Source organism: Thunnus maccoyii, chromosome 11, assembly GCF_910596095.1.
Source record: "Thunnus maccoyii chromosome 11, fThuMac1.1, whole genome shotgun sequence".
NCBI classification, from domain to species: Eukaryota; Metazoa; Chordata; class Actinopteri; order Scombriformes; family Scombridae; genus Thunnus; species Thunnus maccoyii.
Window position 1 is genome coordinate 20,112,663 of NC_056543.1, and position 22,373 is coordinate 20,135,035.

The window sequence follows — 22,373 nt, forward strand, 5'->3', positions numbered from 1 at the left end:
TTATCAGTATCAAATCAAGTTTAAACGATATTGCTCCAATAATATAGTATCACACAATGTTCTCCAGAACAAAGTCAGGAAAAAAGGCAGCACTCCATAGTAAAAAAAAAAACAGTAAAAAGAATCACTTCATGTATCAGTCCTTTACATTAATTTATTCATAATCAATAGGCTGACAAATATGTTGACATATTTCGGCATAAAGCCTTCCTCAGAGTATAGTATCATACTGTTAAAGTATAAATAGGTGAGGGATTGGGATACTGGATCGGGTCTTACATTGTGGTTTTGTTGATGGGTTAGAAGAAAGGACTATCTCTAGTGTTGAATGACTGCATGATTTAGCTGATGTTTCAGTCTTTATTTGTTAACCATTTTTGTAAGTACTCCATTTAATTTCCTTTCAAACATATTTATGAAATAATTACAACATTATTGCTTCACTATGATATTGTTTCATGTCTTTATATTAGTCTTAACTCAATGATTGACTAATATTTTAAAGTGTCCACTCACATGAATTGAGCATTGTAATGCAGGTAAAAGCATTTATTTTAAACACTTTTTTTCTTTCCATGTGTTATTGTTGCCTTCTCAGCAACAATAATGTCCTGTTTGCTGGAGCCTGTGTCATTGGCACTCTGGAGTAGGTACTATCCTGTGTATATGTGTGTAGGACTTCATCAGTGTCACACTGCCATGGTGCGACACTCCCATAGGTAAAACACACTCCTCTGTCAACACTCCTCGGTCAACATCCCAGCACATCACTGTGGAGATGACTTGGTTCTTGTTATCCCGGCCCCCAGTGATGAAGAGTTTGTTGCTACAGGCAGCAATGGCACAGCTTGCCCTCTCCCCAAGACGGGTCACAAGTGACCAGGAGTCTGACAGAGGGGAGTAGCAGTACATGGCGTGCATGGCGCCGCCTGGGAGCAGACAAAGAATTGGACATAATAAGTTTCCCAAAAAATAAACATATCTATTCTTCACTAAATATGTCATTACTCTTGTTTATTTTAAAGCCTGTCTCTCAATTTGGGATGAAACTCTTCTCATGTATTCTCAAAGGTAAACACAGAAACATTGTCCAAATTTAAAGCCACCAACTTACCAACTATATAGATGCAGTTCTTGAAGGTGACTGCATTAGTGCATTTGGTTTCGATGGGAATGGGCGCCCGTAGTTCCCAGCACTCTGTTCCAGGCTCCCAGCACTGAACTTTATCAGTTGCCAGCTTTCCATTCGGCCCACCACCAATCACATAGATCCATCTGTCAAAGTTTGCAGCAGCAAAGGAGCTCACACCTACCGCAAGAGGTGCCACCTGCAATAAGCACAGCCAAAATGACAGTAAGGCATGATGTGAAGTACAGTCAAAGAAACATAGAGGTAAATATGTGAAGTATAGTGTTTAAAAGCAGTATGCTCTATGGAGCATTGGATGTACATTACATAACACCTCATGTACACAATAATAGCACAAAATTAATGAGTATGGTATGGGGCCAATCCAGTGTCTGAGGAGGACATAACTTCCAGTTTTGAGAAAGACTGAACTTTTGGCTGAGGGGTATATGACCTTTAGAAGACCAAATGATATCTTTAAAGGGACATATCATGCACACTTCCAGGTCTATAGTTTTAATCTGGGGCTCTACTGGAATATCTTTACATGATTTACAGTTCCAAAAACTCCTTATTTATCTTATACTAACTCTCTGCACAGCCTCTCAGTTCAGCCTCTGCATCAAATAGGCTCCTGTCTCTTTAAGGCGACCCTCCAGATGAGCCCACTCTGATTGGTTAGCTGGAAGCTGTGTCATGGCTGACTTCTGGCCACTCAGGGGGCCACGTCAACAAACCATGAAACAAACTATAGTAGTATAGTATAGTAGTAGTATAGTAGGATTTCAGTACTTTTTCTCGTTCTTTACTTGAAATGTCAACTTCTTAAATACATCTATACAAATTTGAGACAGAATCCAATCCGAAATATGAGAGTGGACAATACAAACAACACATGGAATAACCTTAGCAACAACCTTAGCAAGCAAGGCTACGGAATGGACACCCGTTTTTGGGCATGCATCATTGCAAACAAAGCCGTCAGGGCAGGTTGAAGCCTTAGCATTTGACTTGCAGGGAGCATGTCTAAATACATTAACCTCAAGTTTTGGAACTTTGACCATGTTTAACATAGATATCCGACATCATAACAGTTTATAAATAATAGACAACCATAAAAAGCACATCATTTCCCCTTTAAACATGCATTAATTGATTTTTAGGTCAGTTGGGGGCAGCAGAACCAAGCTGAAAACACAAACTCTCCTTATAAACTTGATGTGGCAACCATGTTAGCAAACAGTTTCCCATTCACACATCTAGCAGACACAGACAGACCAACATTAGCCTTTATATGGAGTCATGTGTCTGGCCAATTGATGAATGAAAATTCTTATATTCACTCTCCTTTTAGCTCTATTTTAGGCTCTACCAACTCCTGAGGGAATGTCTAGCTGCTAAATGCTCCACTATGTGCATCAGCTAGTCACCAATTTTGTCTGTCTGCCATCTGATGCTAAAGGCAGGTAGCTTACAGTCTCTCCACAGAGCTGAGGGGAACTGCAGAGTCAATGTAAAAATTATATAGCTTAATTATATCTTCTTTAACAATTATTTGGTGCAAAGTTACACATAAGTGCCACTATTATATAAAATATTTGTATGTTTACCTGTGTCCAGCGATTGTGAAAGGGATCATAGGCCTCTACGCTAGTGAGTCTCTGAACTCCATCAAATCCACCCAGTGCGTACACCTTCCCCCCATGGACTGCCATCTTGTGTCTCCAGCGGCCAGTTGTCAAGGACTCTATCTGAATCCACTTGTCCAGGGCACCATTATATTTCCAAACATCGTGCTGTGTCTCTTTACCTCCTAAAATAACAGGAGCATTAGAGAGAGCAGTCACCTACAGACTAAAAACTAGGTTAATGTGTCACAGAATCTGCCTGACAAAATTATCATTCTGATTAAAAATGTAAAATCTCACAACCCAGTTTTAATTTGCACAGTGTACATGTTGCTGAACCGTTACAGAAACCACCATAACTGAGGTGTCAGTTCCTGAGTTGGGAAATGTAAAAACCACAACTCCTGCAGATGATGTCACATCCTCCTGTTGTTTTGTTCAGTGGGTTTACTGAGTAGAACAACATTACATTTGAATAAAAGAAGCCACATTTATTTCAATATCTCATCTAGAAAGTGCTTTATAGAGGAATTCTGTAAATCTTCAATGTAAAAACCAATTTGGCAGTCTGATCATTCAGTAGTTGAGCAACTGTTTCACTTTCATCTGCGCTATAAGGGGTCCCCCACATATTACAGTAACTAAGCCGTTTTCTGAAAGTGTGAAACAGCATCTCTTACCAGATATATACACTTCATTGCGGAAGGTAATGCAAGAAAACTCCACCCATTTTCTGTTTAGAGACTCATCCTCCAACTCTGTCATTGGCAGCCTAGCGACCTCCAGCCTGCTGCGTCTGAGAGGGTCCAAACAAGTGACAGTGGAAATGAAGCGTTCATCTTTAGTGCAGCCTCCAATAATCAGGAACACCTCAGATAGAAAGTGCCGCACACGGGGTTTGGTTCGTTCAGAGACCACCTATAAAACATGATACACACATACAAAGCACATGAAACTATAAAACAATAAAATACAGTAGATAATTTGATCACAAAATGAGGTAGCCACAAAAAAGGTGGTTTAAGCTTTTTCTACTGGTGGACAAAGTGACACACATTTAGATCTTTAATACAGCCTAAGTTTTTCAGATATATTCAAGGTATAATGTTTCCCAAAATAGCTGACCAGTATTTTGTAAAAGAACTCTACTTATATCCGACATATTTTGGTCCCCCCTGTATACTGACCTCCCTGCCGGAGAGATGATAGATGCGGGCCTCTTGCAGCAAAGGAAAAACCTCACTGCAGCGACGAATCAGTTCATCCGACTCCACTTTTTCTACAAAGTATGCTGGCTCCAATAACGGCAGTCGTATATGTGAAAGCAACCTGGCCAGCAAAGGATAACGTTCGTCCTGCCGGGCTCTGACCCAGCGCATGAGTGCCTCGAAAACACACTCCTCACACTTCACATCAAGATCGTCCCTCTGCAGAACAGTCTCCAGCGAGTCTGCTGGCAACTCCAGGAAGTCCTCCTGATGGACTACCTGGGAGAACTGAGAAATGATGTAGGCCTGAGCACTGGTCTTCAGAGCCAGCAGGGCATGACTTTCAGCCAGATTCAGAATCCCAATGCAACTCTCCAGGTGCAGTGATTTGCTCAGAAAGCCAGCACATGCATCCACCACACGCAGGAACTACAAGAAACAAGCAAGCATATGCGTTACAATTTCTTTTTAGCTGAAAATGGAGTAAGGACTCTGATGTAGATGTACAGTTTCTCACTATTGGGATTGTGACCTTGTTGATGAACAGATAAACCTTCAAAATTTCTTAGACTGATGAGTTCTACTATAAATTTCTTTAATAAATAAATTTTTAAAAAATCATTTTAGTATGCCACATTGAAAAACTGACAAGACAACATGAAAATTCTCTTGAAGGTCCAAAATGGGGTCAGAACAGATACATTAACAGTCCATGCTTAATCTCAAGCTGCACCCTAAATCTTAATCTGATTGTAATTCTAGCATCAAAGAAGCGAGGACCAACCAGAATGCTTAAACTTAAATTGCTTCTCACAAAAATAGAAGTACACAGACACCTGTCTCATGTGTTATGTAGCACAGCTGTGTAGTTAATTTAAGCCTGTATGGAAAACTGATCCTGACTGTAAACAAGCGGGCAACTTTCACTTCCCTCTTATAGCGACTGGTCTTTTTTTAAAGTATGTTGTTTGTCTCAGTGAACAGGAGAAAAACTGTTTAATGTAAGGTTGGAAACAATTTGGTGATTTTCAATATAGTTCTACACTATAGTGGTGCCATGATATTGATAAAAATTATCAATGTAATATAATATGCCTTTTTGAATATAAATAAATACATTTTCTACATTTCTGATGCTTTTTGTTTCTAATTCTGTCCTACAGTGATTTCTGTCATTCTTTCTGTGTGCTAACTGATAATTCTGTCACTGAATCAATGATTTCAATCATAGACTATAGACTATATTAGGTCGAGCACAGTGTCGAGCTTCAGATTTGACTAGAATAGTGAGGGGAAGACAGATTTTGTTGAGGAGAACCTTCTTTTCACGAATGGATTATATAGGCAAGGTTGCTTCATTTGATCAGTATGTGATCAAACTGGGGGGTTGGTTGGAGCACAGTATAATAAGGACTCTTAATGGACCACACTGAAGATATATGAAATGAGGCTTATTGAAAGTCAGATATATTTGTATACAGCTTTGTGATCACATGTAATATATGCATGTTTAAATCTGAACATAGGTTTAGGTATGTACATGTGGGTGTATGTGCACAAATGTTAATCCATATGTATATAAACTGTATGTGTGCTGGTATGTTGTTTCGTTTTTGTCCATATATTTATAGTTTGGGGGGTTTTTTGTATGATTTTCTTAGATAATTTCTGTGCTGGTTTATACAGCAAATATAAATCACAAAATGCAATGAATATCAGCCAAACTGTACACACAATAAAATGTTGCTGTTGGGTTAAAGTCTCTAAACCACAAATTTTGGTAGTATGATCCTTCTAGTAGTAATACTTAAATCGAAATGAGAAAACGTTACAAGTCTCATGCTGATAATGCACTTTTACACCCAACTAAACAAAAGTTGTAACAAGTTAAGACCGTTTTATTTACTGGTTGATTTATGTTTTGAGGGTATTACAGCTTTTTGTCTTTACTTGCAACCCATTTTTAAGATTAAAAGTTTGTGATTGCTACTAATAATGTGCTCCAGCCTGACAAGGAACTTAATGTGTCACAGATGATTATCGTGCAAAGTGAACTAATCAAGTATCTTTTTAAAAGTTTGTGTCATTTAAAAGCTATACTGTTTTTACCTGGAATTGACTGGCAGCCTCTAGTATTCTCTGGACATTTGAGAATGTGAAGAGGGCTTGACTGGTGTAGGTATATTCCAAAAGAGAGCGCATCGTCCCACTGTCCAACCCTTTAATTTCAACACGCTCCTCGTGACTCTCCTTCAGACCGCTGCAAAACATTGCCCTACACACAGAAAGACATTCATTCAGTAAAACTAGCAGTTTCATCATAATGGAGTCCGACAATGCTTGATTGTTATTACCTGAAATATTGACTGGCGGCAGCAAGTATGGCTCTGTGGCAAGGGAAGTCATGTCCTTGAACACACAGTATCACATCAGTCAGTTCTCTGTTCACTCGTAGGGTCTCCATCCCTTTCTGCAGCTCCACAGGAAGACCTCCATCTTCCCAATGTAACTCACTCGAGCTCGTCACATTCCCTTTCTCCTCGTCCGGGCTGGGGTCATCTCCAAGAAGAGGCAAGGGACAGTCTGTAGTCTTCTCGAGTGAGTCACTCATCTTCACACCAGAAGCTCTTCAGCGACTCACTCTACTACAAAGAACAGCGTGCAGCTACTTTAGGTGCACCTGCACTGGTAAATAGGAACAAAATAAACCCTGTGGTTTATGCTTGCAACTGTTATGTCGCTCTGAAATGTGGATTTGTTTTTTCCTGTCCTCTTCATACTTCCTATTCCTGTTCTGTGAAGAACACGTATGTAGCAATGCTTGTGTCTAGACACTTCCTCTTCTTGTGCTGAGTAAATTTCCCCTAAGTAACCCAATTTTCCTCTTTTCTCAAGTTGCCAGGTCTCATACAACAGACCAAACAATAACGACACTCAGCATCTACTCTTGCTTGGGACAGAAAAGTCATTTAAGTGTCTGATGTCAAATAAATTTTTAAATATTGTATACTAATATGTTCTTGTGTTTCCACAAAATGCTTTCAACACAAACGATTTTTCTGTTTTATTATCTTACATAACTCCATAATTCTAAATGGGATAGATTTATCATAATAACAAGACCAGACGGTTGCCCGTTTGTTTCCCCAAGAGTAGCACATGCTCCTCCCTCATTACCACCTATCAGATGCCGCTGAGCGAGGCCCTTAAACTCTTAATGCAGTTGTTCTCAACCTCTTTGTCTTATGACACTTTAAAGTGAAGTAGTGTCTACTTGTGACCCCTTGGCACAAGTACCATATGTCTTAGTTGTGTTGTGTAGTTCCAAAGTAATTCCCCTTTCAGGCAGTTTTTCAGAGGCTTGAAGAAAGAAATTATACTGCCCAAGCAAAGATTAGAGAAAAGTTGGAAAAATATCATTTGTGTAGCAGATTTTTTAAATTGCTATCTATGATACATCTGCTCCTTGTCCACAATATATCACTATTTTTATTATTACCACTGAAGTGTAAGTAGTAGTAACATATCTAACACTATACTGTATATTACATTGCTTTATGTTACTTAATACTATATTACTACAATATTTTCATATTTGTATATATATATATATATATATATGTACGTATAATATGATGCCATGCTATTTTGTGGTATTATTTTCATTTTTACTAATATATTTCATATTTTTGTGTTAATTCTGATTGTTGTGTGTATATTATATATAATGTACATATTTTATATATATCACTATATACTTTAATATCTTATCATGTGCCGTATATAGCATTTATTATTCAGTATATACCGATACATATATTATAAATAGTACACACATCTTGGTTGCTGCATCGGATTACTGGGTTTCTTCTGCACAAATATTTGCACAGTTCTCTTAAGTAGTTTGAAGTATTATAATGTACATATTGTATATGACCTTTTGATGACATCACCTTAATTTCCTAAATATCTTATTTTATTATCAGTTACTTCATTTTTGAGGATTTACCTTTGCAATTATTGGACTAGAGCAGGCTGCAGTGAGAGTCAGTGCAGGCAATGTTGTCATCTTCTCCACCATGTGGCACTATTGTCTCATTGATCCACAACACAATTTCAAACCTAATCAAAATGAATGACAAAAATGTTCATGTTTCAATATTTGATCAGTTGCCGAAACAGGTCAGACTTGGACCCCTGCTGCTTCCTCTAAACGCAATTAAACCACAGGCCCCTTATCTTCCATGACCTTCCTGTATGATCGGCTTATTGGAAGCATTGATCAAGTCAATGAATAACTGCGTTCGGTAAAAAACAGAGGTTATATTTTATTCTGAGATAAAATAAAATAAATACATGTAATCCGCTCTAAAGGCATAACACTTACAGACATAGGAGGATGTTGATGGAGTGTACATCACCTGCCGGCTGCAGAAAGGAGCAGAGAGCATCACGTTATTTCACTGCACATAACTTCAGGTGTCACTGAGGTAAAGTGAGCGCATTCCACCTTATTTCCAAATAAATGTTTGTTAATTTACATTTTGTGTATATTTTTCAGTCAGATGTATAACTAACTGTTATAACTAACTAGCTGTTGATGTAGGTCAGAACAGGGTTGTTTTATGTGACTTTTTCCCTTCAAAAACCCACGCAGTACCACGCGCGCATGCGCACATCGCATATCACTTTAAGTAATTGTTTTTGGTCTGTAACACATGCACTAATGTGTTAACTGGCTGTGTGTACAATGCAGGAAACATTTCAGACTTCCTCTTGGTGTACCTACAGGAAGCATGAGCCACTCTAATAGGCTAACTCTGTCTTCATGTAGAGAGACAGGCGGTCACAGCTGTTATGGTGTGAACACTGTGTTCCTTCTTCTGAAACAGTCTCAGGATGAAGTGTTCCCTGCGATCCTTTTGGAGGGTTTACCTGCTCTGCTGTCTGGGTCTACTCTGGTACTGTGGTAAGTAGTATTAATTACTGCAGTTGAGTTGGATTCCAGTGAGAGGTCATGCTGAATGAAAATGGTATAACTGTGGACAAAAAAGTACAAAATAATATAAATGATCATTTATATAATAATAATAATTATATTATAATAATAGAAAATGTTAAGTGTAATCTTTTGTGAATTAAGCTTAATTAAGAACAGAAAAGAAATAAGCAATTTTGAAGATTTCTGTGATTAAATTTGATTGAAACATTTCATAGTTGATGTTTTAGTTTTGTTCTTGTATTTTAAGGAATAATTCAATTGATATAGACAAACAAATAATTTTATCATTAGACTGAAACAAAAGCAACAGCAATTTTTGGATGGAAATTAATGCCCTGTAACAGACCATTTCCACTATTTGCAGGTATTGGTCCTCATGGTTACTTATACAATACATACTTCACACATACTGTGAATAGTTAATATTTCATGCAATCTACAGTGCAACTTAAATGTTATGGCACCTTTGTAACATGACTGAAACAAACTTCTAACAACATCTGTGTTTCATCTATGCTCCACTCAGGAGAAGCCAGAGTGCTTACTGAAATTCAGGCTGGTCCTCTGTATCGTGTGGTGGGCTCCCCACTCTTCATCTCCTGCAATGTGAGCGGCTTCACCAATAACAACACTGAAAAAAACTTTCAATTTCGCATTTCCAAGCCTGAAAAGCCAAGTTTCGAAATCAACATCATCAGCACCGATGACCCAAATTTCGGCTATGCCATATATCAAGATCGTGTGAGAAGCAATGAAATTACTCTGAAACGTGTGTCGCCAAACTCTGTCATCTTTAAAATAATAAGCCTACAGAAAAATGATGAAGGGGATTATGACTGTACTGCAGTCAATGAGGAATCTACTTATGATGGAACCTACAGTGTTAAGACCACCGTCAAAGGTAATCAATCACCATTCTACTCTTAAGACCTATTTATCAATATATCTGGATTCATGTATTGTAAAGCTACGTCTTTCTTTTTCTCTGTTTGTGATGTGGTACTGTAGTGATTGACAACTCCCTAAGTGTTTCATCACAACCTCACTCCACCTCACTGAGCTATAATGAGGGTGATGCTCTCAGTTTAACATGCCAAGCTTCCAGCAACACCGTCCAGCACACCCATCTGTCTCTCACCTGGTATCTCCGTAAAGCTGACGAGGACGACGCACAGCCCATCATTTCTCTGGACAGAGATTTCACACTGAGTCCAGGCAGGGGGTTTGAGGGGCGTTACCAAGCTGGACTCATAATGTTAGATAAAGTGGGAGAGGCCACATACAGGCTGAAGATGACTCAGGTGGAGCTGTCAGATGAAGGCAAGATATACTGCCGGGCTGATGAGTGGATCCAAGATCCAGACCGCTCCTGGTACTCTATCACACAGAAGGATGCAGAGGAAACTACCCTGCATGTCAAAGCCAAAGGTTAGGAGAAGCATCATTATCAATCATTTCATTTATATTATCTGTTAAATAGCACCAAAAATATAAGTCTTGAGAACACATAAATTTTTGCTCTTCCTGTTGTGGCTTCTTGACAGGATGTGTGGTGCATTTTTATCTCACTGTGTGTGTTATTTTTTGCCTTGAGTAGAGGTGGTGCTAGACACGGCGTCTCTGGTGGTGAGAATTTCGGCACAGCAGACAACTCTGCAGGAGGGGCAGGAGCTGTCGCTATCCTGTCACGTAGACACACAGAACCTGGAGGAAAGGTTTTTCTCTGTAGCTTGGCTCTGGGGAAGTGTTGAGCTGGCGCGCATCGGCCCTACGGGCGTTCTGTCTTTTGGGTCTGAGTACAGTAGTCGAGAAAAAGACGGAGAACTCAGGGCCGCCCGGATCGGGAACGGAGATTACAGTCTTATATTGCAGCCTGTCAGAACCAAGGATCAGGGAGAGTATATCTGTAGAGCATGGCCTCAGGAAAGAGGCCAGGATGGTGCCTTTAAACAGGGTGCAGCCCAGGACTCCAGCTCCCAGCTGGTCAGCATCTCAACCACAGGTTAGTCAGCAAGTGAGCCCATACTGACTGACACACACATACACAGGCATTTATTAAGGGTTTATTTTCTGGGTTTTCATTTTTAATTTCATCTCCTATAAAGAAGGTTTCAAAAAGCACAAGGTTATTAGTAATATTAATAATTTTATTACTATTAATGAAGTTATTATATTATCTAATATTATGTTGTCCAACACACTCATGCCCTCTGTCTGTTATACATAGATTCACCCTGTGTCTTGTCTCATCACAGAAAGTGGGCTCTCAGTTGAAATGCAAAGCACTGTGACTGTTAACGAAGGTGACAGGCTGAATCTCACCTGTAAAGTGCAGGGGGTCAAAGATCAGCTCTCCATCAACTGGCAACACAAATTAACATCAACATCAACAACCACCTTCGCCGATATCATCGGTCTGAGTCAGGAGGGTGTTATAATTTCAGCGGAAAAGTTTGTAAATCGCAAAATAAAGGCAATGCGTCCAGCAACTGACACCTTCACCCTGGAGCTTGATGAGGTCACAGTCACTGAATCAGGTGTCTACCAGTGTACTGTGTCTGAATGGAAAGCCAATAGCAAGACCAAAAGCCAATCAAAGACTGCAACTGTGACAGTGGCTCCTACAGGTATGATATGTTGCTCTCTGTCCATGTTGACAAATTCATACAGTAAAAATTATTCAAGGTGCATGAAGTGTTAAATATGCATATTGACACAACAGGACCCTTCTCATCAAGTAGATGGTCTGATGACTCTTAAAGAAAACGCCATTTTCACCGTATTTGAAAAGTCTATGGGAACACACATTTAGCAATTTTTGCCAAACCTGTGGAAGTGCTAAGGAACAGGATGCTAATCGGTCTGTCCATTTGAACATCCATCCAGTCCATAGTACAGATGAGATCTGCTGGCCAGATTACCATTGAAATTCATGATTCTCAGAAGATCATTCCTAATATTTTGATGATACCCTAATCTTCTCTTTAGCACCAAAAGTGCCAAACTTCCATTTGAACCCTTTCCACTTTTAACGCTGCATGGGTTCACCTCTCCTGACATCCAAATTGCACAAATTGTTAAGCATTTTGCTCCCCAGAGAAAAAATGTTTTTGATTTTAATCAACCTTCCTTGCATTACCCTCAGCACAAACTTTACACTTTTAACCCTACTATAGTAAAGTTCTAAGAACCACCTAGATTTCAAGGATGTTTTTTGTTCCGTCCATTGGGTGTAATGAATATTGCAGGGTTCACTTACACGGCTTTAGACTTGAAGTCTTGTCACTGTGCATGTGTTGAAATAACACAAAAGTATAATCTTTGGAGTGCCTCATTGGATAAATTTGCATATTATTTCTTAAAAGCGACTGCTTAATGCTTTTAGTTATAAGTGTTATGTGAATACAAGCATGTGGACATAGAAATATGTGATATTTAATGCTTGAATGGTAAATTTGACTATATCTTGATAATTATGGACATATGAAACTTTTCTTGTTTTTGAGAAGGAAATGGTATTGAGAAATGATGTGTGAGACAATGAGCGTGAGCTGAACTGAGACAGGAGACAGACAGCACTTAGGAAATCTCATTTACGCACATCTCTTTATTTTGAGCACCACCAGCTTCTGCTTTTCAGTCATCACTGTTTACTTTTTTGTATTTGTGTCACAGAGTCGCTTGTGAGAGTGAATCTGATAAGTCGCAAAAACATGGTGACTGTAGGAGAAAATGTGGAGTTGATGTGCCGCGTCAAAGGGCCTCGCCTGCAAATCACACTGACTTGGAGCCTACAGCGTGATGCCTCGACCTTAGATAACATTCTGACTCTGCACTATAATGGTGCCATCAGCTGGTCTGGAGACCAGCATCGCTACCAGCTGAAAGTAAAAAACGAAGGAGATGCAGTCACTCACTATCTACTTATCAACGGTGCGAGCCACAGGGAGGCAGGAAAATACCAGTGTGGAGTGTCTGTCTTCATGGAGAATGCGTACAAGAAGCTGCCTCCATCCAACCAGCTGGCTGTCATGGTGCAGAATCCAGGTACTACTGATATTTATAAGGTTACATATCATCTTGCTCAAGCTGTTTTGGATGAAAGCCATACTGTGTTTTCTGTTTCTTTTTTTTTCACCATGTAATGTATGTCTCAAATCTGTCTCTCTCCTTCAGTGAGCCGGCTCGTTCTGACCTCCACCCCTCTCTTGACAAGAAATATCAACACTGACATAGAAATAAAATGCTCCATTACCTTAGCTCACACGTCCTCTCGCTATGCTGTCACCTGGGTACTCCAGCAAAAGGCAAAGAATACAAGCCTTGTAAGCTCCGACCGGGATTCTTTAGTAACGTTTGGGCCCCAGGTAGACAGACAGCGAATCAGCATGTGGCGCACTGAGGGGCCTAGTTTTGAGCTGACTATTCGGCAAGCTCGGATCTCAGACAACGGCTCATATGTATGTGAGGTGGTAGAGTGGCTACAAGATCCTCGTGGTGAATGGTATAATCTCCCGCCAGTCTCCAAATCTACCGAGCTAGCACTGATTGAGCCTGGTAAGTTTGATTTCATTAAACACATAACACATCTCATCATCCACATTTAGTGCATACCATTTTGTCAATAATTTAACAAAGTTTTTGATCAACTTGGATTTCTGTTCTCTGCACACTCTCATTTTCCAGCCAATGACCTTTATTTAGATAAGAAAGAGTAGAGCACAACAACACAGCAAAAAACCCACTTCCCTATTGATGAAGTCATATCTTTTGCCTTAGTGGGTTTTTTCTGGTTTATGTCTTTTGCTATGTCTACTTTCTAATGTGCATCTGTCCTACTTGTTCTGCTTTACTGTCTCTGTAAGTATTGCAGATTTCTTTGTGTTTTGGTCTATGCCCTTTGCAAATCCCCCTAATCTCTCTTTTGTCTCCTTTCCCCAACTTCTTCCATGTCTGACTATACACCAGGAATTTGATCTTAAGTCCCATTGATTGGTTTGCCTGGATAAACTAAAGTTGAAGTTGAAAAAGTGAAATTAAATGTGAGCAGATCCCACAATTTCACCATCTCGTTTCATGTCACCAAAAATTCCAGCCTTGAATCTAAGTTCTAGGTCACATGGTTTTAGCAGGAGGAGACTAAACAACACCCCATATTCACAGCTTACCGAAACTCAACCCTACAAGACAGGTTTGGGAAGGGAGATCAACTAAGATTTAGTCACCCTTTGCCCAACCAATTCAACCTTACAGTCTTGAAGCCAGTTCCTGCAGATAGTGGCCTGTGTTTCTGTGAGGTAGAAGAGAATCCCTGTCCCAAGGGTGGAGGATGGTTGCAGTAGAAAAGTCAGGATATTTGACAGTCAATGTCTATACAGTGTCTCTCAGCAAACAGCAGCAACTGAAAATCATGTGAAATCATTTGTCTCTTTGTCTACTTTGCAGGGGACGCCCTCTCTGACACAGGATGCAAGTCAGATATCTGGATGGGAGCTTTCATTGGTGTTATCATCTTCTCACTGTTCATAATTCTGTTGCTGGTGCTGAAGAAATACTGTGACAAGGGGTCAGAAAAGAAGTCGGGCCAATCTCTGTGGGCAGAGCAATACCCTCTGAACACCAAACCCGTTGTAGAGACCTGAACCTAATAGACCGTATTGTTATATGTGTCATCTATTATATGCAATAATGTTTTATCATTTAAATAGTTGCACTTGTTTTTTATTCATTTTATAATTGTCTTTAGCAAAGTCCAATATTTCTTGTTTAAGTGAATCTGTTTGTAAATGGATATTTTACTCTCTGTGCAGCTGTGAATAATTTTGCCTCTGTGAATTAATAAAATTCATTAAACCTTTAAAATTAAACAGCCATTTCATTTTATAGCTAAAACTTCTTTGCATAATCACCCGCTTCTTACTGTCTGCCATGAACAGTCGAGCTAGGCAGAAGCTCGACTTTGTGTCTTTACACTCTTTACACTCCCAAAGCAACCTACTTTGAATGACAGATTCATTTTTATGCAGCAACGTGATCGGAGGAAGTCACAACATAGCATGACTGGGGGAGCAGCTAGGCACAAAATGTGGTAAGATTTGAAACCGTCTTCTACATAAAGAAGCCCAGCGATGAATCAACCAGGAAGTGCTCTGTGGTTTTGCAAAAGTACAGGATGACTGTGTGGTCTGCAATCTGCTGAAATGTGTGTCTAGTATTTGTGCAGACAGAGCATTATCATAGAAGTCAGACATGGAAACTGTGTGTGTGTGTGTGTGTGGGCGGGGGTCTTTCATAGGCTACTTTCAAGGACAAATTTACAAGTTTTAGACTAAAGACCAGATAATTGGGGACGGCTTGTCTAATTGGGGACAAAAGCTGTGTCCCCAATGCAGAAAAAGCTGATTTTTGGGTCAGTGGTTAAGGTTACGGTTATATTAATCTCAGGGTAAGGGTTAAGGATGGGCAGGTAGTGGTCAGTGGTTAAGGTTAGGTTCGGTCTCCAGGAAATTCATACAAATCTATGTAATGTCCCCCAAAAGTGACCTAGGACCATGTGTGTGTGTGTGTGTGTTGTCCATTAGTAATATAACAGTGAAACATTTTTCTCTGTCTTGGCACTCTCTCCAGCACAGTAGATCAGTAGATTTGACATGAAACCATTTGTGTCTTAGCGGACAGTGTTTTCCTTTTCAGCTGCAGTCAAAGGATAGTAAAAAGAGGGAATTTGGCACCTAAAAGACAGTATCTTTGAAATATATTGAATTGATTTGACTAATCTGAGTGCATTAGTTTCAAATAAACTTTTAAATACGTTTTTGCACAGAAAGAGGGCTGTAGATTTTGTCCTCCATCACTTACATTCAAAGTGTATTATGAAGGGATCACATAATGGACAGTATGAACAAGAGGAATAATTTCAGCGAGAAAAATGTGTCAGTGTTCATTTGGGCACCTGACTATTGTCTTAGGAAAGACTGGGAAAAATTAAGAAAGGAAAAATTGTGAACCTGTCCTCTAAGGGCCAGTGGAAGGTTCTTGATTGGGCAAGTCAATAATCTCGATCCAGTTGAATAATTCCTATTCTGAAAACCAGACTAAAGGTAAATCTATACCACCTATACAAGCAAGAAGTGAAAATGACTGCATTACAAGCCTGGTAGGGTATCACCAGAAAAGATACCAAATGTCTGACGATGTCAGTGAGTCGTAGACTTCAGGGAGTCAGTGAATGCAAATGATGTGCAACTAATTTTAAATATTTTAATTTGTCCTGTTTAATTTTGGTGCCCTGTTGTTGGGGGACTGCATAAAGAGGGCTACAATTCCTAAATGGTTTGTCTGATGCGTGTGTAAGCATATTCAGAGTAAAGATTAAAGTCAACACTTGAACCTTTAAATCAAATGTGCCAAATAACAAAAGTGTGTCACTGTCCAAATACTTACTGGCTGCCTTCTACTTGTATATGTTTGCATGTGAATGCATGTGAGGTTTTGAATCTCTCCCATAATATCATTCCTGTATGTTAACAGATGTTCCAACTCGATAAAATTGGATGCTGGAGAGTAATCAAATCAAAACTAAGGAAGCACAGAGTAGTCTGATTCTCTCTCTCTCTCTATCCCTTTCTCTCTGCATCAGCCCTATCAATGTTTAACACCCCATCTGTGTAAGAGACTAGAATAGAATCCATTTCTCCCTCTCACTTTGGAAGAAACAGGCCTAGGCACCAGATTACTCCCATACAGAGAAAGGCTCTTGTCTGATGAGTGTATACCAGTTATGTACAACTTAAGGTAAAACCAGCAGTGGCTTTCAAAAAGGATGTGAGAGACTAAAAGTACACTGAGAAACTCTAAGGCAGGCTGTAGTCTTCTCAGCCCCAGAGACATGATGCAGCTCTGTCTTTGGTCTTGAATTATACCAGCTCTTCACAGTCTGGTGGACTGCTTACAGCCTTCCTCTTAACTTTACTGTAATTCTACTCCCTTGTGTTTCCATGGCAATGCCTGTCAGAGCAAACAAAGAAACATCGAATTTGGGAGGCGAATCGATGCTTGTGTATATGCAGGAAAGACTTGATGTAACAGGGACAAACTAGTGTGTACGACGGCAGCCGTGCCAGAATAAAGTAATAAAGTCTGAGCTTTAATATATTTAACAGTCATATCATCAGTTCTTGATGTGACATTGGCGCTGTTGCATGCAGTGCATGGAGTGCAAAATGGGATTTCTAACACTACATCCCTAATATTTCTCTCTCCAAATATCCAAAATAGGTGTTAGATGACATTGTGGTTCTGAGTTTCCCAGCATGTAGCTGGATGCTTTGAGCTTGTTATCTCCATTGCTATAATCTCATTCCAGATTTGATTTGGCATTAGTTTGATGCTCTGTCCTTCATGTGCCATGAATGCACTGGATTTATGAAAACTGTGTGGGCACAGTTCCATAACATCTTGAACTACAGCTACAACAGACAGGAGCATGCACATAGAAACACTGCTATGAAAAGTACACCACACTGAATGTAAATCAGCAATATCACAGCAGTATATTACCTGAGTTAAAGCAAAAGCTACCTGTTTGTAGGCAATGAAACTGAAAGAATGTTACTCATCCGAAAGCAACAGTAACTTCAGCTTGCATACCTGTAGACTTGTCAATCACAGGTACAATAAGCAACATTAATAATAGTTTGTGAATGCTGTCTGTCTGGCTTATTGACACACCTAAATGGCACGTGTCATTATTCATGTTGCACCTGTGTGTTTTGGTTTTGTTTTCTCCTAGCACCTTCATGCGGTTGATGTTTTTTTTTTTTTTGTTTCGTTTCATTTTGTTTTGGGGTTTTTTTGTAAAATGTCTCACTCCAGCAAGTCTAGTAAAACCATGTATACATTAGCATGAAATTTGGCACAGATATCCATGGTGCCCAGAGGATGAATTCTAATAACTTTGATGATTTCCTGACTTATCATTTAGTGCCATCAGTCTAATACTTCGGTTCATGTATCTAATAGCTTGTTAAAATTAGTCGAATGAAGTCATGTCTTTCATTTTAGTGCCAAATTCTCCTCTTTTTGTTACATCTGTCAATACACAAGAAGGATTTTTTTTTTTTCTAAAAAGACTGCAACTGTGGAAGATATTCATTTTATTTGACTAACTCACACTGCTGAAGCCTCATATTATCTTCAGATAAACTTTTAAACACATTTTTGCACAAAATGACGACTGTGGATTCTGTCCCCCATCACTTGCATTGTAATAACATTTGGAGTGGATCTTCTAATGGTGAGTTCAGGGGACCTTTTCCCACTACTTAATTCAATAGTTACAAGATAAAAGTTTGAATTTAATGATTTAGTTAACCTTTTTAAATTGTAAACATTATTTTAATTGGTTGTGTTGACATAATAATGTTGGTAATTACATCAACCTTAGATTGTGTGTGATTTCAATTCAAATTTTTGCATTTTTTGATTTAAAACAAAATTCAAGTTGTTGTAACTTAATGAAATTGGCTTAATTTCTCCCCACCTTGAGTGCAGTATTTCATTTACCATCCCCCACCCACTCAATATGCCTGGATATAATTAGACAGTTCAAACTGTGTATTACAGGAGCTACAGGCTGAATAAATATCACACAGGTATACAGAGGACATTTTCAAGGTGAGTATCATTTAATTACAAACAAATTCTACTAAAGAAGTGTCTTTGGGCATGTTCTCTATTGCAACATGACCAATAGTGGACTCATGTGCAGAAGTTAGTTACACCTGCTAACACACAACTTGATGGAATCTGTCACTACCAAGAGTAGTCATAGCAGTGGATTAAAATGATAAAGTTTTATTTGTGAAATCTACTCAGCTAAAGAGGGCTTTTCATTTGGGAAGTGGGGAGGAAAAACATGTTTTTCATATTTCATATTCCTGTAACTGTTAACTACATTATGTAATCGAAATTCAGCCACAGACACTTTTAAAATCTGCTGGTTTTCACATAGATAGCCTTGTAGTTCCACTGTAGGCAAATTGCTGTTGGCCAACTTTAGGAGCCCTTGGACTGTGGGTAGTTCTGAAGGATGCGGGTGGTGCGCTGCAGGTTTTTTTTTCTCAGTCTCTTGCTCAATCCTCCAGCGTTGCTCTTGTGTCTATAAAACCTGCAGCAAGAGATGTGGTACAATGATATTGTAAATCATTTGGGATTTTGGTTACTGTGATATTGTGATACAACTTAAAGTTTGTGTTTTTCCTTGTCTTAAAGGTTGCATTACATTTTTTCTTAATGTCAAGGAGCTGGGTGAGTGGAGCAGGTAGACCCAAACGCAGGGATGGTAAGCAGGGAAAATCCGATGCAGATATTTTTAATGAAAATGAAAAAAGTCACAGGAACAAACCAGAATGCAGAAGACACAGGAACATCAAGCAGAAGCAGGGCAGAAGCAGGGCAGAAGCAGGGCAGAAGCAGGGCAGAAGCAGGGCAGAAGCAGACAACTCGACAAAGACCGAACTGAAAACTGGACTATAAATACACAGGGAGAGATTGCAAATGAAATACAGGTGAGGGCAACAAGACACAGGTGAGACACATGAAATAATCAAACACAAGAAGTAAAGTGACCAGGCACAAGGAGGAAATATTTAAAAATAAAACAGGAACTAAAGTAAACAAACAGGTGACACAAAAACCACAGGCAGAACACATAAGGGAACAGAGAAAGCCAAAACCAGGAAACACATGCAATACAAGGGAAAGAGTCCCTCAAAAAGTCCAACTAAAAACAGAAAACAGAAAAAGTCTGAGGGCATCAGAAGGATAACAAAAACCAAGGAAGTCAGAGGAACAAAAACACAAAGAGTCCAAAAAACACACAAAAGTCCATCCAGGGTGGACACTTAAGACACTTAAGATGTCAAGATGTGTAAAATATTGTTAATTTAAACAATCCAACTCTTTATCTCAAACACGCTAACCTATCTTTTAATTTGTTTTATACAGACACGGAGGAGTTCGAGGCTGGCTTTGATAGGCAACTGAAGAAAACTGCCATCATGTGTGATTGCTCCACCCTAGGATCTGACCACAAGACAGCAACACTGTGGTCAAGGGAACCAAAATCCTGGAGAGAAGTGATATCCCAAGCTGCTGTCCTTTACTGAGGGGCATAATGTATGCTCTGAATCTGGGCTATCCCAAGAAACTTAAATGTACTTTTGAAGCGTTTTCAGCTGTTCCTTGAACCCGTTGGACTAAAATCCAGTGGAAAAGTCTGAAGAACAGTATTTTCTGAAGATTCCACTTGTTTCACAGCAATATCAGATGATGTTGTTTTGTATGTTGAAGTCCACTGAAGAGGCTACAAAACTGATACTGAAAAGGAGACAGAAGACACCATTTGAAATTTTTTTGTGAACTGTCAAGACAAAATTTGTTGCACATACAGCATACTCTTGACAGAAATTTTGTAACCTTGAGCTAAAAGGTCTTTACTATATTATGCAAAAAAACCCAAAAACCAAAAAAACACTGCAGTACCTGAAGAAGATTGGGGGCCATTGAAAGTTAATACTTCATAAGCTTTGTTATCACCTGCTAGATTGCAGATTTTTTACTGTAGTTTTACAAAATGTTTCACAAAATGATTTTAAAACCAGAGTTAACATTTTTTTTGGCACTGTGGTTTTGAATACTTTAGGCCCATAACTTTGTTGTGATAGCATAATTCAGTATGCTTACTGCTTGATTTCCAAAGACAACATGGATATTGCAGTGCAGTGCAAAATAAAAAAAAAAGGTTAATTTCCTAACAATTTTTTTGTTAAATGAATTTATTTCTTTAAGCCACTACATGAAAAAAAACCCAAAAAGCTAAAAACTACTGAAGAAAGTATAATTGGACTGACTTGACCAACTTGTCCACTTAAAAACCTGTGTTCACAATTATGGTAATAAGGTACATGATACTTAAAAAATTCTTTTTAAAACTAGTTGGAACAACAAATTTTATGAAAAATCAACTTAAAAACTTTATGCTTTATGTTTATGCTGCCAATTATGAAGCACATGGTAATTAAAAATATCTTTGACTGTAGAGGAAAAGCTCCCCTAACTCACTGTAGTTTGTTGGTTCAACATAATTTCATCGGAAGTTGTCCTAACTCAAAAAGCTTGATGCAAACTGTTGCATTATTTTTTTTGTTGTCATTGAGCCAAAACATTTTTTCGAGTGTGTGAACTAGAGGAATCATTACGGCAAGCAAAACCTGTTTCAGGGTTCATACGGGCACCTGACTGTTGTTTTAAGACAGACCTGAAAAATTGTGAACCTGTCTTTTAGGGCCAGCACACATTGGCGACACCATGTAGTGTCACATCAACAGACATTTTTGAAACCTTGTTACTATGACAATTAAAAATATCCACTGTAAGAAAGGGATATTGTGGCCTTCTAATATTCAGCACATCCTGACTTTCACCATACTATCTAAGAATAATTTGCCTCCTTAAGGTGTGGCGTAACGCCTACTCTCTCTCTCTCTCTCTCTCTCTCTCTCTCTCTCTCTCTCTCTCTCTCTCTCTCTCTCTGTCTCTCTCTCTCTCTCACACACACACGTACACACAGACGCACGCACACAGAGTTGTTTCCATGACTTCAGAGGACATTACATTGACTTACATTCATTTCCTGGAGACTTATCCTAACCTTAACCCTAACCACCACATACTTAACCCTAATCCTTACCTTAACCCTAACATAACCCTAAACTAACCTTAATTTAAACCAAGTCTTTACCCTTAAATTAATGATTTACATCAAGGGGACTAACTCTATGTCCCCACAGCATGACTGTGTAAACAGATTTACGTCCCCACAATGTGAGGAATATCAGGACCACACACACACACACACACACACACACATACACACACATGCAGCACAACTGATCAAAGTTAGCCCTGAAACTCCCTCCTGAGCAAGAGGATAATGTGTCCTTGCAGAGGTATGGATGACACGGGAGAAGAGAGACACTCAGACTACCATCTGCACAAATTACGTAAGGCCTCTCCTGAAATCTGAAAGACTTCTCTGAAGCACTTTATTCCTCCCTCTCACCTCAACTCACTGAATCTCTTTGCTTATACCCTCCGCTCCTCTCTGGTCCCCTATGGCCCTGTCTTGTCTTTGATATTCCCCTTTCTCACAAGGAGAAGACACAGGCCTGACAGAAATACCTTCTGTTCCTCATCTGAGCCAAAAGCTACATGGTTTTACTCTCTCTCTATCTGCCTCTCTTTCTCTCACTTTCTCTCCACATCAGCCTCATCATCTGTCAACACTAGAGGGAGCTATTGCTGTCCTAAAGGACAGAGACATACAGTAGTCAACAGGTTAACAT

The 22,373-nt window shown here is 39.2% G+C and overlaps 2 protein-coding genes across 9 annotated transcripts; one reads left to right on the top strand and one right to left on the bottom strand.

Annotated features, from left to right (window-relative positions):
- Window positions 1-128: 128 nt before the first annotated feature.
- On the bottom strand, window positions 129-8,586 carry klhl6 (kelch-like family member 6). 8 transcript variants are annotated; one of them, XM_042427219.1, is made up of 10 exons: window positions 8,557-8,586; window positions 8,353-8,393; window positions 7,975-8,087; window positions 6,320-6,645; window positions 6,075-6,240; window positions 3,945-4,394; window positions 3,438-3,675; window positions 2,740-2,942; window positions 1,115-1,328; window positions 129-929 (listed from the first exon to the last, which is right to left on the bottom strand). In XM_042427219.1, the coding sequence occupies exons 4-10, from the start codon at window positions 6,574-6,576 to the stop codon at window positions 631-633; spliced, it is 1,827 nt and encodes a 608-aa protein (XP_042283153.1). In that variant the 5' UTR covers window positions 6,577-6,645; window positions 7,975-8,087; window positions 8,353-8,393; window positions 8,557-8,586; the 3' UTR covers window positions 129-630. The 8 variants fall into 8 exon arrangements, with proteins under 8 accessions (XP_042283153.1, XP_042283151.1, XP_042283158.1 ...); XM_042427217.1 differs by having other exon boundaries at window positions 8,507-8,559; XM_042427224.1 differs by lacking the exons at window positions 7,975-8,087; window positions 8,557-8,586 and adding an exon at window positions 8,507-8,548 and having other exon boundaries at window positions 6,320-6,610.
- Window positions 8,410-14,794, top strand: LOC121907579 (immunoglobulin superfamily member 3-like). The gene is made up of 9 exons (XM_042427215.1): window positions 8,410-8,455; window positions 8,800-8,934; window positions 9,494-9,868; window positions 9,976-10,395; window positions 10,565-10,969; window positions 11,223-11,594; window positions 12,643-13,014; window positions 13,144-13,524; window positions 14,413-14,794. The coding sequence occupies exons 2-9, from the start codon at window positions 8,865-8,867 to the stop codon at window positions 14,607-14,609; spliced, it is 2,592 nt and encodes an 863-aa protein (XP_042283149.1). The 5' UTR covers window positions 8,410-8,455; window positions 8,800-8,864; the 3' UTR covers window positions 14,610-14,794.
- Window positions 14,795-22,373: the final 7,579 nt, after the last annotated feature.